At 39.9% G+C, this 16,850-nt stretch overlaps 1 protein-coding gene across 6 annotated transcripts in view; it reads right to left on the bottom strand.

The window, feature by feature from the left end:
• The window catches only part of LOC139113851 (venom dipeptidyl peptidase 4), a 248,684-nt gene that overhangs the window by 221,872 nt on the left and 9,962 nt on the right, over nt 1-16,850 (bottom strand). The window contains exons 1-2 of one of the 6 annotated variants that reach the window (XM_070675281.1): nt 9,629-9,855; nt 9,243-9,321 (exon numbers count right to left, since the gene is read on the bottom strand). The exons of 2 other annotated variants lie outside the window; for them this stretch is intronic. In XM_070675281.1, the coding sequence (XP_070531382.1) occupies nt 9,243-9,284 (42 nt within the window). In that variant the 5' untranslated portion in view covers nt 9,285-9,321; nt 9,629-9,855. 3 more of the 6 variants (XM_070675283.1, XM_070675284.1, XM_070675282.1) reach the window with 3 other exon arrangements.

The following is a 16,850-nucleotide window of genomic DNA, read 5'->3' as shown; positions in this document are numbered from 1 at the left end:
CGCGCACGTCTGATGAATATTAAAAACTGTGAACGACAGTTGAAGCTCGACCGACGCGCAAGATCGACGTTACATCGACTCTTACGAGACAAAAGTTTCGTCGCGTTCGCGCCGTAAAATTTCATTTTACCGTTCGTTTGTAATTGCGTTTTAATGCATATGGTTCTTTGTACAATGTACAATCGATAACCACAAGGAAAATTGCTTTTTAAAATATTGAAACTTTACAATTGTCTTTGTAACAAAGAACGATACTTTTATCATTAAAAAAAAAAGAAAAAAGACATAATTAAAGTAATAATTAAAAATACCCGATAATTTTTCTTGCATTTATCAGCATAAGCAATAATTTTCATTTTTATTTACAAAAATGTGTAAATAATTCGCAATACTTTTTTTTTTTTGCCGAGTTTAATATAGCATCGAGTGGAATGTACTGAAAGTTATAAAATATCGAAGGGTTTAAATACATTTTTAATAGCATCTAAAAAGAATTGAAAAGTATTATTCTAGCTTGGCGCAGTAATAGTTACATCCGTAATACATACGCATAAGTAGATATTCCACCGTCATATGTACAATATCAATTTTCTAAACGTTATTTTACAACGCGAGTAGAACTCGCTGGCCAGAAGAAACGCAAAGGAAGAATACGGTAGGAAAGGTTTGCGACTTACACTCACATTGGGCTCACCCTCCGTCATGGTCCTCGAGCTTCCGTCACGAACGGGCGTCTGCACTCACAGGAAAATCACTTTTCTCTCTTTCTCTACCTGTACCACTTTATTCTCTCTCTTTCTCTCTCTCTCTCTCTCTCTCTCTCTCTTTTTTCTCTCTCTCTCTCCTTCGTTCTCTCGCTCTCCCACAATCCCAATTTTCACTACCGGCCGATTTTCCGTCAGTTGGCCTGAATTCAATGGCTCCAGTCCATTAATCACTGCTTAGCGGCTAGCACGGAGCCGAAACCTGTATTTAATTTTTCACGCAATGTCGCTTTGTATTCAAATAGAGCTAGATACGAAGTCGGGCTCGGGGTGAGGCGGGGACGTGAAAATATAGAAGGATAAAGGGGGATAGAACAGAATACAAAAGTGGTCAGCGACTGGACCTGGGTCAGAATATTATTTCGTATGTAGGACGAAAGCAATCTCAAAGATGATATATATATATATATATATATATATATATATATATATATATATATATATGTATATATATTTGTTGGGAAGAATAAAATCTATCTACTCGAGGAGAACGATACTTTCTCCATTTCCTTTTTCATTACTCGCGATTCATTAAATATCGAAAGGTTTGGGGATGTATTGGGATCGACTGCGCGAAATCCTGTGCTTCGGTCTTAATAAACGTGATTCGATAAACAATATGCCAAGGGTGTGACGAAAGTAAGCTAATAGATGAAAATCGTGCCCTATCGTAAGACGGGTGGAAGAGTCGCATTAGAAAGAGGATACTCCCAATCAAAATTCATATTAAATTATTAAATTATATAATATAATATTAATGTACTGCTCGAATACTGTCAGATCTATATAATTCATCGGTTTTACACATATTGAAAATTTTACAAACGCACCTCTAATTTGCGATGTAGACAGAGACTCGTAAAAGCCTGATAAATATCGCACGTGATATTTGATATTTCATTCCATCTTCCATCGAAACTCCGCTTGTCTAAATTAATAATTTTGTCCTTGATCATATATTCTTTATAGAAGCATAATACAATGTTAATGAGAATTATTTTTACAAATAGCCGTTATTTAATATTCAATATTTAATATTAATATTTAATATTGATGTTTAATATCGATATTATTAGCTTCGCTAAAAATAGCAGAATAATAATAGTAGGAACCACTTAACTTTTCGCAAAAGTAGAAATGATACTTATACGCGCGGACGTCGATAACAATTTCACGTAATGCGAATCAGCCAAACGAAATCGCAGACCGCGGCGAAGAATTGAGGATCATTTTGCGTAATAAATGCTCCGTTACATTTTCGTATCGCCGTATGGAGCCTGCATTTTCGCGTACGCATCATTACTAGTGCATTATAATTCAATCTGGATAATGAATTAATTCGATATTCGCGCCATTGCCACCGGCGATGAAAGCCACCTTGATACGGAAGTCTCGACACCGCGTTGCTTTTTGAGCTCGCTTTTTTAATTTTTTTTTTTTTTCCAGTCGCGACTTTGACGAAGATATATTCCGCTTACGAACGCGTCCGCTTGTGCGTTCGATATTGACGTGACGAACTGTTTTGAAGCCAAAAAAGAAGCGAAGGAAAGGTGAAAAACATCCTATACAACCGCGCTATTCAAATCACCGCGACACGACGCGGCGTTTCGACGCGCGCCTTTCCACGTTCTGAAATTGTATTTCGCATACGTGCCACACGCAGACTTTTTATTTGAGCGACAGTGAAACTGAATAAACCATGCTATATGTGATATACATAATGGATACGCCGGTGTGTTCGTAGATACTTCGCGAATTTTTAATAAATAAGACGGACTTTTGTCGCAATTCTCTTTATTATTACACGCTGAAATAAAAAAAGAAAGCCTTGACACGCGGCAGGCAAAAGATAAAAATTAAATAGGTAACCGTAGCAACTTTTTCTCACGTAATGAGTTACGACCGTGAAAAACGTGTCTCTCAAACATCGAACACTCGACAGTAAAAATGGATTGATCATTAATTGAATACGAATGTATAAAAGTAGACGACCTTGTGTTATTTTATTTTAAATCAACGTAAATAACATTTTTTTTTTAATTAAAAATGGTAACTTATCGATGGTTATCAAAAAAGGTTTTTAACACGAAATGAAGATTTCGTCAAAGAGCACGGCGCAACAGCGAAGGATTTTACCAGCGAAACCTTATTTTACAATTCTTTTTCGATTTTAGCCCGAAAAGGGATCTTGTTACACGCGACACAAAAATTATATCGTCGTAATTCGATGAAAAGCCCGCCAATAGAGACGGCGATGTAATTTCCTGTCGAGTGTGCGAATAAAGACGTATTTCAATCACCGATGATCGGTCGTGTGACATATATTCGTTGCACCTGCAGCGTGCGCGACAAAAAAGGCGGGCGGAAAGCGGCACGAACTATTCAAATTGAAATCCTGCTCCAGTTTCATCTATATTGTATCCAACCTCCCGCGTTTCCGTGAATGTAAGCGTGACAGTCTAGTGATTAATTCCGCCTCCAGATCAATTCGCGGACTCGATGCACGGCGCGACATTTTATCATTGTCCGATCGCAAAATTTCCGCTAACCGAGAAATAAGGAAATATTTCTTCTTGAAATTAATTTTTTCCTCTCCCTCCCCTCCCCCTCTTCCTTCAATGGAACGTCTAACAATTGTACGACGGGACAAAGTGGGTCTGGCACGGAAAATGATTAAATAGTGCGCAGTCTTTAATTTAAATCATTTTTATTTTAATTTATAAAAATATTATAAAAATTTGTAAAAAATAAATACTTTAATTAAAATCATTCAATCCAGAATAGATTTCTTTTTTTTACGGAATAAACGGATAGGCTCGTGAAAAAGATGCAGGGTGGTTGCGCGATATGCGACCGATAACGCAAGAAGACGTTAAATCACATTTGCGGAGGGAAACCTTTGCTTTCACCGACCCTTTTCACCCGTTCCAGGACTAGGGGCTGTTCTTCACGACTCGTTTCTCGACGGTACCGCGATATTTCATTCGCGGTCTGCCACGACGTCGCTAGCTCCCCCCCCCCCTTCCCGGTTGTCCACTCGAGAGCGAGGGTGTTGCTTGAAGGGTAGGGCCGCGTGTTCTCGGCCGAGTCCTCGGCGGTTAACCCGCGCATTGTTCGCGTGGAAGTAAATCGCCGTCAACATACGCGTCTCGCCGTCTATTACGGCCGAATGACAAATATACAAAGTCCCGTGCTCCCGGCGTGCACACACGTGGTCGAGACGTGGCCGTCCGGTTTCGTGTACGAGGCTCCGCTCGCATAGAACGCGCGCACACAACGTGAACATGCCATCGCGATGTTACACGCGCAAACACATTTTAGATTAGATAGCAGCGTTTAACACTAAATCGACCGTGGACGCTTCAACTCGAGTGAAAGCTTCATTGACCGTACTGGCCCCGAGAGTTCTCGAATTTTTTTATTCGCGCGACGAAGGCCTTGCGATATTATTATAAATGCGACCTGAACGACTGATTAAAATATCCGCGAAAGTGGCACGTAATGGCCACGAAATTTTTCATGGCGATCGCGTTCGAATATACGTATGGTATAATATATCTGGATTTCTATACAATTCATTAGGAAATACACGATAAAAGTAAACGTCGAACCGATTAAAAATAAATATTGACCGGCAAATTGGCGACGCGATTTGCATTGCAATCAAGGAGGAAGAATGGAATATTCCGATCAGCTTTAGTTAAAACGCGAACAAATATTCCGACTGGCTCAGCCAGATATTTATTTAATATATTACTATCTATTAAATATTTAATAACAAGGTGTGTTAACGTTGGAGTTGTTCAGTGAAATTTTATTTTATTTTAATTACATAGCCAATTTTCTCAATGCTCGACGATAATTGTAACTTTTGTCAGAATTAGTTGACAAAGAGTCCACATTAAATGAAGCAAATATGTAATCACTTTTTTTTTTATTATCTAATTTGTTGAAATTATTTTATCGAGCAGAACTAAATATCAAAACTAAACAACAAAATAATTCTGAGTTTGCACAATTGCGTGATTTTCGTATTATAGTAGGTGAATAAATAAACACACGCAAGTATCGCGATAAAATATACCTACATATGTATATTGAATTAAGAGACATACTACATAATTATTATGAATAAACGAATAATGTCCGAGCATTTCCATACCGAAATTAATTCTTTCAACTTTTGTCTCTTTTGCAGGCGATATTAGTCGCGTTATTAATTTGATATTAACATAATGATTATACGATCTACGAATTTATTTTAATTACACATCACACGCAGATGTCGGAAGTAGAAACCCCCCATTGCCGGAAGTGATAATAGAAATCAAATATTATGTGTGCCATTTCGATGATGAAATCTCGCGTTATTTGCAACCAAATAACACTATTAAATTAAATTGTAAACCGATATTACCTATTAATAAAATAATGCAATTTAACCTAATTAGTAGCGACTGTTTTACAAATAGATTTATCATGTACACACGTGTACCTTAATCGTTAATCTCTCGTCACAGAACAAGCCATTGTTTCAATCTAAATTTCAGTATTGCCTCGATTTATCTCGGTATGTCCCAGATTTTCAAGACCACGTAATTTTATGGCGCTAGCGCACGCCAGTTGAGAAAGAAAAAAAGAGAAAAAAAAAGAGAAAAAAAGAGAAACGACTTGTGCGCGTAGGCAAGGTAAACGGATGTAAGTATCGAAAGTTCGACCTTTCTTCGAGTATTATAACACTCCCACCGTCGTGTTCGTTCATATCGGCCTGCGTATAAAAATTCTTTCACGGCGATCCTACAGTCGGGACTGGTTGGCCTTCTCGTGTAAATGTACGTTTGCAAATAAAATATTCCGCGGCGGTAAAACGGGATTTTTTTCCCCCATTCCCCTCCCTCTCTTCGTTATACATAGAAAAATGCAACCAAAAACCAGTAACTGATACTTATTCGGGAATATAACCATTAAACGCAACTTTATAAAAATTAAAAATTGAGGAAAACTCGTTTTGTTTTGTTACTTTACTCTGCTCGGTGTTAACGACGATTGCTATCACGTTAGCTACTTCAAATTGCATTAAACTGTTGGGAATAATTTTTCTTGCACTTTTATTTATTTTCTGGAATTAAACCTTTTGATGTACGATATTATAAAATATTTAAATTGCAGTTAAAAAATTATTATCTTTATAGCAGATACATTGTTTAAAGTACTAGTTTCAACGTTACTAATTTTGTTCTAATAAATTTTCCATTAATTTTTGGTAACTAATTTAATGACTAACTTTGAAGTTTTACAATGACAAATTGATTCGAAATCTAGCTCGAAACGTATCGGAAAGAGAAAGAGCAGATACGAAACAGTAATCGATTTCACTGCGTCTAATTATTCGAAGCCACGTATCTTCTCGTACGTGACTCGTTTTCGCATCGGATGCCGTTTTAAGAATGTCGCAATCTTGCTAAGAATCGTTATGCATAGAATGCACAGACCAAACGTATAGATCTGTTTAGATTTTATTTTAAGAAATAGAAATAGGCAAAATCACAATTGGACGGAATAAATTTAGTTACAAATTTTACTGCAAATGTATAAAAATAATTTAATAATGAACTTTTAGCATCTTTTAAAAAAATTATCATCACAAATGCGTAGTTGCGAGACTAATTATTTGTTATTAATACATTAAATATCGCTACGCGTACGTTTATTAAATTCCTCCATCTGCAACTTTCACGGAAATATGTTATATTTTGTATTCTTCATTTAAAAGAAGAAAAAAAAAAGGTTTCGGCGCGTTGTAATATTGAAACTATTAAACATACTTTATATCTGTTATAACTTTATATGCACTGACCGTGATTACTACAAAAATTACTGTTATGTTTGCAGTATCCTTTTAGAGATTTTTTATTTCTTTTTTATTTTTATATATGTTTGTGCAAAATGTTTGTTATGGGTTTCCGCTTTCAGCCCCAATACGGAAAAATAAACTTTGCCTAATGTCGGAAGAGAGAAAACGAGAGAGAAAAAAAAATATTTCAAATTAATTCATTTCTGACATTTTGCATTTTTATTGCCCGCGCAGGGTTGAATGTAGATTTAAAACTAGTCCGGCCTGGAAAGTATTATGATAAAAAATTATAACGCTTACTTGTCGGGGAAGCTGACGCTACTTTTCAATTCAATATTTAACGTTGATTCAATGAGCTTAACTTCGTATCGCGACTGTTTCTCGATACCCGTCTTTAAAACCATTAATCCGATATCAAGGCTCCGCATATTTAATGCACTTTTACAGCCCGGCCCCGCCGCTCTATTACACTCGTAATTTGATACATAGATTGAAACTGACTCGACAAAGCTCGGCGGAAATTTTGTAAATTGGTACGGTCCACCAGGATTCCCGTGGCGATTGTAGCAATAGTGTTTCGGTGCTGCAATCGAAATAACATATCCCCTGCGCGCTTGAGCGGCGAATCAAAGTGAATTCATCGGCGCGGATTTATCGCCACTCCTCCCTCGCCCGCCTCCCGTCGATAGGGCCTCTTTATTTATTTATGTCTCAACGATTTTGCACACGCGACTTTCGCGCGACGACTACCCTTTCCCCTCTCCGCGCCAGCGGCGATGAAGCTCGCGCAAACATTTCGTGAAACGCGAGCTCACGCAAAATTTTGTTGCCCCGCTTCCCTTTCGCTTAACCCGTTTATCGGCGAGCGCGCGCTGTATCTCGTAACTCACCCGTTACGAAGTTAAATTTACTCGCAGCGCGAATATGACGGAGAATAGTTATGCTAATATCGCTGAATTCAGCAGTGTCGCACACTTCCTGCGCGCACTCGCGAGGTGCGTTCGCTCTCATTGAAACGACACGGAGATGCGCGAAAGAAAGAATTAAAAAAAAAAAAAACAATTTTTTTTTAATAATAATTTTAAATCAAAAGTCTCGCGTAAAACTGTTCCGGGAATTGTTATCTTCTGTTAAATTTATCTCATTAAATAGCTCATTAGTAAACCTCGAGATGATAAAACACGTATTTACACGAAAGAAAATTAATCTTTAGTTGGCAAATAAATGTGTATTTCTATAATAAATGACCCGAACGTGCCGCTTTTTAGAGAGCGAATTTAGGCAAAGCCGCATTAACTGCGGTTTCCTATGCGCTACATTATTCCGCGTTATATTTGCGCTTAAATTTCTATTGTTAAATAACTCGAGGGAACAAAGCTCGAGACGGTCGGGAAAAAGTATATCTTGAAAAGAGAACTTCTATTCGACGCACCAGCGACGCACAAAAGGGAAAATGCACCTTCAAAAATGTTTCAGAAAAAAATTATTAATCCATCGGTTATACGGTTTTTAATGAACATTTAACCCGGAAACGTACTCCCCGCAGTGTTCCTGTTACATAATGAAGTCTGAGATAATAAACATGCGTCCGTACGAGAAACGGAATTCCTAATTTACGAGACGAGTGCGAATTTTGCTCGAAAAACGTCGCAAATGCACTCCGAAAATTGTTTTTAGGGAGGGCTTTGTGATAAAATTGCTTTAATGGAATTTCAAATAAACCTCATATCTACCGAGTTTCCCTATTGTGAAATAAAACCAAGAGTAGAGTTTAAAATAATTAAAAACGTCATTATTAAAAAAAAAAGAAAAAAGAAAAAAAATATTTAAAAAATATATATATATAAAAGAGGAGTTTCCCTTTTGGAAACAATTTAAATGTATTGTAAGGAAGCATATTTCACGTTTGGCAAAGAGCTCTCGCGTTATTATTACCGTTTGTAATCGCGTTACAAGGATGGTTGCCTTTAAATCAAAACCACGGAGCGGCGTTGAGTGACGAACGCTACGTGGGGTAAACAGTAATCTTGCATTTCACTGTTGCCGCGTAATTAGCATATTAAATCTTGTTAAACATAACCATACATTGTGATAAAATAAAACAGGAATGTGCTTCTCGAATCTTTAACAAGATTCGCGGCTTTATACTAAATATTTAATCAAAATATTAACGCTGAAATAAATTTCTCAAAAAAAAAAGAAAAAAAAAGAGACTCGTGTATTTTTTAATCTACGTTTGCGTATCTAGAAAATTACAAACGATACAATTAATTATCACCCATGCGTAATCACGTTGAACGATTTATTTCGCATCGCGCGATTATCGCGCGAAAGTAAATAAGATATTATCGAGATATTGATACGTTTACGTGAGGATTTTGTTTAAAGTAGAAGAAATGCGGATGTTAAAAAAGCTCTTAACGACTATAAGTTATCGATTCGAGAGATGATGAGACGCCGGTGGAATTACACAACGAATTTTCTCTCGCGAGAGAGTCGCATTGTGTAACCGCAAAAATACTTGTCGGTCGATTAATCGGCCAGACGCATCTGTCATCGTTAGGCGGATGATGAATTAAAAAAAAAAGATGAAGAAAAAAAAGAAGAAAAACTAAAAACATTACCGGAACGTCCCCAGATGTCACGTTGAACACCGCCTTGCCCATGACGATTACAAATCCCGTAAACGTGCCGATCCGATCTCTGAAACGTCGAGAAGAAGACTTGTACCTTTCGGATACATCTGAATACGCGGTCGGTCGACAGAATCCTCGATCCTGATGCCGGGAATTCCCCGCCCATTCCGTACTCGCCGCGACTTTCACGGAGAGAAACGAGAACCGGCTGCGAGCCGGTCATCGATTAATGGCATTTTAAATACATGAGCGAGTGAACATGGCTCGATTGTTTCGCGCCGACCGGCACACAGACTTCCTCGCCGCGGTGGAAATGGGAAGGAAACGTCCAGAAGAGGTTCCTATCGGCAACGAGGCCGGATATCGGTTCTTACAGTTAGACGAGAAGAAGAGACGGCTGCCGCTGGCACGAGAGAACAGCCTCACCGATCGGAAGGAGAGAAGGGAGGCAAGGATCGGCGTAACGATTCACTTGGCACTCTTTCCGTATCACACCGGTCCAAGTGGCGGATTTCCGCGAGCGAAGCCCGGACGAGGGAAAACACCGGAGCAGAGACCAGCAACCTTCGACGGTCGACGGCGTACTGGTGAGGAGCAGCAAACCGCTTCAGGTTGGGAGCTCATCTACCTTATCGACGCAGGCGTCCTTGATACTGCGAACCGGGGGGACCAGGCGGATGCGGATCAGTGTGCCTGCCGTATAGCACGGAACTCTCGAAGAGGAGCGGAGAAACAGAAAAAGAGAGAGCAAAAGGGAGACGGAAAGAAGGACGGAGAGGAAGAGAGAAGGAGATACGGAAAGAGAGTGAGAGAGAAAGAGAAAGAGGAGACAGGGCATAGCACGAACTCATCGGTTGTGTAGATACCTGTTGAATGCACTTGTCCAGGGTGGGAGGAAGTACTGCTGCCGCGACAGGTCGGAGAAACGCCGCGGCGCCGTCGCCGCTGCATCGAACCGGCGAAAGGCTCCTCGAAACAAACGGTCACGGTCGATCGGAGATTCGAAAACCCATCCTGCACTCAGCATTTCGCGCAACCTTTCGGCTGCCGGGATCTGCTCGCGAAGTTCTGGTCGTCCGTGGCCTCTAACTCGCTCGGGCGGAACGTGGTAAATGACAGGCAAACCGAGAACCGAGAATTACGCAACCGATTGCGGAAATATTGTCTTTCCGCTTGATTTATAAAGCCAGGAAACTCGAGAAGAACCAAGGCTGTTTACGTCTTGTGTAAGACTTACACGTCGAAATAGTTTCGCGATTAAAAAATAAAGGAATAGAAAAGACCCTGCCAATAAATAATTTCGTCAATGAAACCTCTGCGACGCGGTACGAGAGCAATCTGTCAATCTCACATTTTACCCGCTCGATGTAAAATTGAAAGAACGTTCGCGAGTCAGTCTCAGAACCCAAGAAATTAACGTGGAAACTGTCGCAACTGCCGACGATACGATTCGAAATCGTTTCGATATAGAGCGTCGCTCTCGTTGCCCGATGCTCGGAAAGAAACCACCCCTAAGTAAGAACCGGGTGAAAGCCTTGAAATTACATTCGTCGGAAATAGGAAATTATATGTCGAATCGGAGTTCATGATTAAGTTCCCGTGACGCGACGAGCAGCTCGAAAAGAGGACCCGAATGTTGCAGAATGCGGGGAGAGGTTGGGAGATTTTGTGCGGCAATTCGACTACACTGTACGCGAGTTCATTTTCACACGCGAAGACCTTCCCATCCGCGAATAATCCGAGTTGACGTAACGCGCCGTTGTCCGCGAATCCGTTCGATCGGTGTTAGGAATCCGGACGGCTGGGTATCTAATAGCATAACTTTGGTGTAACTTTATCGCTCGCTTGTTACACGAGAACACGCGATTCCGCCGGCGAGGTGACCACATTTCGGTATCGCGTACCTCAAACGGAAGAGGGAACAGCTGATATTCCTACCCGACATTGAGTCCATCGGCGCGAACGGCTTCGCCGTCTCGAAAGGGTCCGCGATGCGCCAGCGTGTCAATTTGTTTTCTCCGTCAACATTATTGCTCGCGCATTAACACTCGCGAGATAAATAGATAAGCATACCGAAAGTAAAACGAGATAATAAGATCAGTAAACCAGCGTTATTTAAATTATGCTTGTAAATCGAGAAAAATTTTTTTAATTATGCGAACGGGGAACATTTACGATACCTGCCAAGTTCACTTTACTATCTTATTGAAGTGACGAAGAGCAATAGACCTGTTATTAAATGTGAATAAATTTCCCGTAACGAGAGGTGAAAAGTTTTACTTTTTGAGAGGCAAAATTCACAATATCCCGCATATTTTGAATTTTGAACGCGTCGCCTAGCGCGCGGCGAGAAAATTACTGCGTTCTACTCGTCTCACGGAGTCGTTGGAACGGCGGCGAAATTATATGGTAAGATCGGCGGAAGTGCAAAGTAAGGACCGACGGCAGGTAGTTCCGTTGAAATTTTCAAAATTACGCTCCGCGTCGGCCACTTTCTGAGGGTGGGCGCGACATCAGCAGTAATCGCAGTAGCAGCGAAGAGCATTAATTTCATAAAAGGTTGCATTGTTAAAACAGTGATTTACGCAACTGAATATATCTATTATCTCGCTTGATCATTCTCGTGCTCAACTGAAAATATAAATGACCGATGATACTAATTCTAATCTATTTTTTTTTAATTATGTTTATTACATATTCCAAAATGTTTCCCGTACACATCGCAGAATTAAAAAAAAAAAAGTAGCTTTGCTCATTGTACTTTTTACGTCGTCATTGTTGCCACGTCATGAAATGTTTGAAAGAAGACTTCAACACATCATTTATAATAGTACGAAATCGCTCATAGCGAAAATTCGTGTCTCGAAAATAAATGAAAGACCGCAAGCTGTACTTTCAGATATTCCTACCGACCTGACTGTGAGCGATTAAACGAAATATTCTGTGTCGTTCGACCGTTGTTATATTTACGTATAATTTGCACGTTTCGTCGGCTTTGTATGTCACGCGCAGTGACAGATTCGTATTTATTTGCGAATTTCCTTTTTTTCTCTCTCTTTCTTTCTCTTTGCTATCTTTCTAAATATCTGATAAATATATTCCGATAAAAAAAAAAAAAATTATGAGAAACGTGTTACATGAAGCATCTCGTTCATCTTTTCTTTCTCTCCGTTATCGTATTTGCGCCACATTTCTAATCGCTACTTCGGCATCACCTCGGCGAATCGATGATGCGTACTCGCGCTATATGTACAACGAGAACTATTGATCCTGTCCGCTTCTTTCGCACTTGACACTTCGCCAATTCCCACGGCTTGCATACACGCCCGGATATCCGCTATTGTTACTCGCACTCTCTCTCTGATGTCCTATAATTCTAGGCATAAATTACTCGCAGACTCGGAGAGTTCAGCGCCCGTGGCAATGGCAAAGCCAATGTCAGCCGAGGTCGTCGTCGTCGTCGTCGACGACAAGCGTACCTGGTCTAGGACCTTTGGAACCGTTCCAGTTTACCTCTACACGTACCGCGATTTAACGCCACGATTTTTATGTGAAACGATTTAAAATCCCGTTGTAGCGTCTCGACCAAGCCTCGCGTTCAAATAACAACGCATGAATTATGACACTCGTGGAAAAAAAAAAAAAATTATTAATCTATAATTACCTACGTGCACGTATCTACAGCAAACGCGTAACGTGCGAAGGACAGTCGAGCACAAAACTCAGAAGTGCAACAAGTAACAAATTTTCGTGAAAATATCGTTGTACGGAAGTAAAGTAAAAATAGAAACTCGAAGCTACCTTTGATACACGATTTTGCTTTCCGGGCGCTCTCGATCATGAAGAGGAAATGGTCATCAGTCGTACTTATTCTAGTTTTACATTGAAGGATCGACTACATCCGCGGTTTTACTTTATAAATTTTTACAGATACACGCGACAAAGATAAAAAAAAAATATTCTTATGCATTTCAGTGGAGTGTTTTATTATTTTATTTTTTTTTTTTAAAGAATTTATCGTCTTATATTTCATAGTTTTTTAATAAATTATAAAATCGACTAATGTCACTTGCTTTAATACGAGTAATTGTTTGCAACAGACCGTCTTCTCAATAAAGTCATAAATTTTCATTAATAATTTCTCTATTGTCTCGTCAGATCCATAATGTCAATAGAAATCATTCTCATTCGAAAGGGATAGGTTCCCGATCGGGACTCGCGTCCCGAATCAAATGAAAAAAGATTGAGGATAGCATAGACAGAATATAAATTCATCGCCGTCTTCCGCGACTTCGCAGACAATGAATCCCTTAGGGTTGGCTCCCTAAAGGCTCTTTCACTACAGGCATTCTTCGCGACATTTTTTTACGACATTTATCTACCTAACGCTGATAGGCTCTTGTAAAAGTGTTCGAAACGTCCTGTTTGAGAAAAGTTTGAGAAAAAATTTCTTGACACGATACTTGATGCTTTCCATCGACTCTTTGTCAGTGATTAAAAGAAGAAATAGAATTTTTCCGACGTTGAAACAAATTATATTTATTCAAAACCCGTCCGTAAATAACAAAATAGAAAGATCTTTTTTAATATACGCGTGAATATTATTTTCTTTAGTTGCAACGTTAGGAATATATAAAATATAACGAATTAATTCTTTTTTTTTTCTAAGCGTCTATTCGTGATTACAAATAGATCTTTCGATAATGGAAGAATAAACTCGACATTCCGGACAAGCCACCGTGGATTTATAATACTTTCTGTCTTAATGTTTCCCAGTTAAGTCGTCCATTACTATTATTATCTTCGTGGTTGCGACACTGACGGCAACATGTCTCAAATAAGCGACGGGAATGTCGTCGAATGGTTTCCACCCTTCATTCCGCGCGTTTGCTTTGACATGCCTACCATGCCTCGTTATTTTTAATGAGGCGCGTTTACAGAATAGCGTTAGTTTCAAAGAATTTTCAACCTCCTGCGAGATATCGTCTCCTTTCTCTTTCCCCGTCGGAAATACACATTAATCTATACACAAATAACATCGGCGTCATTATAAATTTCCATTACGGCTATCTGAATTTCTGATTTATTAGCAAAGAAAACGGACTCGATAAAAGATAAAATATCATTCACGACGGTGTATAAAATAATTGAAACATTTGTCGTTTTTTTCTTTTGAGTTTCTTTTATTCTTCGACAAAACGGACCCAAGAAGTAGCTTATTATTGTAATTAAATTGACGATACTTTTTTGTGCAAAAATAATTTTTTTTTTCCAAGTAGAAAATCGCGATAAAATTTCTGAATAAAATGCTATTTTGTTGGAAATACAAATATTTTGGGCCGTCGTAAAATCTAACCAACGTTACCTCTTTAAATAACGCGTCTGATTGCGATTGTCACTTAAACTCGACAGTCGATGTAGCGGTATTTTTTCCGATCGGCGCGATAAATTATAACACGTGCCAGCCGTCCCCGGCGTGATTTACGATGATAGAAAAATCAAGTCGGTCGGGTCGTTTTTGTATTTCCTCGCAGCGTGACGCTCTGCGCGAGCGGCAAGCGATCGGTGCACCGGGAAATATTGCGGTTAGTCGCGTTCTCTCCTTCGTATTTGTATATGTGTGCACGCGCACGCGGGCGATGACCATTTATTCGACAGCATGGCTCAACTTCCCTGTGGGATAACATATCGCGAGAAATTGCACGTCGTGATTTAAATCTGCGCGTAGAAAGTTCCAGCGAAACATTTACATTGACCCCCCCTCTTTCCCCTCTTGATTGATCAAATTTTTATTTTGTACAAAAATTTAAAAAAAAAAAAAAAAAAACTAGAGCACGATGGTTATCAAAAACTTCTCAAATCCATATCTATTTAAAAGACGCCTGTTGAAACGCGTGAAAGCCTGAATCTTGCGCGTAGAATTACTTTTTGTATACATCCGTTTCCACCTGGGAAAGATTGTCATGGCATTGTTCACCGAGCGTACTTCTTGCGCGAAAGTTTGGACGTGATTGACATTTGAATACTGTTTCCCGTGTGTTCGCACGCCGCGAACACTTTTGCAACCAAAAATTTGTGTCGCGAGCTAGACGATTTCTTTTTCCTTTGACCTCGCGTGTCAGGATATTTGTTAGGATATGCGGTGAATAAAAAATCCCTCCCGAATTTTCTTAGTATTATTTTGCGAAAATTTGATTCCTCCCCTTCTCCCATATGCGTATATGAAATTTTAATTTTTGTAACAATTAAAATTTTAAGATCTGTTACACGTACTTTTTAATGAATAAATCTCTAGAAGCCGCGAACGGTGAACGTAACGTCGAGCAATAATTTTTTTTCCGGAGGACCCTCGGCCGCCTAAAAAGCCGATATTTTTGCGACAACTTTTAGGTGCGCGATTTTCCAACACCGGTTAAATGGCGATCTTTGTACCGCGGCCAGCATTGTGCTTTAAAAGCGGAATCGATATTACGATACTTACACCCCTCCCCCCTCGACCTCCCTGCCACCCGCGCTACCGTGGTAAACAATCAGACTCGGATGCGACGAAAGGGAAAGAATGAGTGAAGGCAGCGACGCGGTGAAGCCAATGAAAGTCACGTGGAGAAGCACTCTCGTCATTTTCCGCTGTCGCGAAATACGAAAACGATACTCGCTTCTCCGCCCGCCCGGGATCTCCGGTCCCCTTTCTTTTACCTCGAATACTTTTCGCTGTTTTTCCACGCGTACCGAAACTACATCCTTCTCTACCGTTCAGAAAAAAAAAATACGATACGAAAAATCTCGCTTGTCGCAATAATTATACTTGGTCGGAAATTTAACGGCGCTTCCGAACGAGCTAAACATTTGCGCGAGATCATTCCCGCACGCGACGACGCGACGATATCCGGAATCTGTAATCGTAATTAGAACGTCGTCGTTTATTTACGACATTGTCCAGTGACGAAAGGTATCTGGTCTCAAATAAATTCGATGTTATCGCTTTCGGTGCGGTTAATTCAGCGCGAGTTATCCGGTGGCGCGAGATTTTCCATCACGCTTGATTCCCCACGTGTTTCCACGATTCTCAATATAAAATCGGTCGCAATAAGCCGTCGCTCGTGCTTTGAATACCGAGATTTAGTTGCACGGCCGTACCACGGCGGTGTGATAGAATATAGATACATTCCCGCATTGGCGCATATGCATATTTCATGCGTAGCTGACGTGAAACACGCCGCGCAAGTTCACGTTATGTGTCAAATCAGTTTAATTGCTTCATTCCCATTCAACGTTAATTTCCAAGAATACAGAGGTCTGAAAATGTGTCGGTTACCTAATTTCGTTTTGAGTAACAGCGGCTTAGAGTTCCGGTAGTTTCCAATTATCCGCCGTAGTATTTAGTAGACTTAATCGAATATATTTCTCCCGATCGGACTGAACTAGACTGCGTAGAGACGATTCGGCAGCCGGAGAGAAAATAAGACTGGCAGCTTGATCGGGCTATTATTACGTCAATTACGGAAGAGCCATTTCGCGCGTATAGAAAATTGGCGATATCCACATACCTATCAAAGTGCGGACTCGAGCGAAGAGGACATGTTAAACGGGACGGGC

This window comes from Cardiocondyla obscurior, linkage group LG03 (assembly GCF_019399895.1).
Source record: "Cardiocondyla obscurior isolate alpha-2009 linkage group LG03, Cobs3.1, whole genome shotgun sequence".
Classification (NCBI taxonomy): domain Eukaryota; kingdom Metazoa; phylum Arthropoda; class Insecta; order Hymenoptera; family Formicidae; genus Cardiocondyla; species Cardiocondyla obscurior.
The sequence above is the reverse complement of the archived record's forward strand: the minus strand, read 5'-3'. Positions and strand labels throughout refer to the sequence as shown.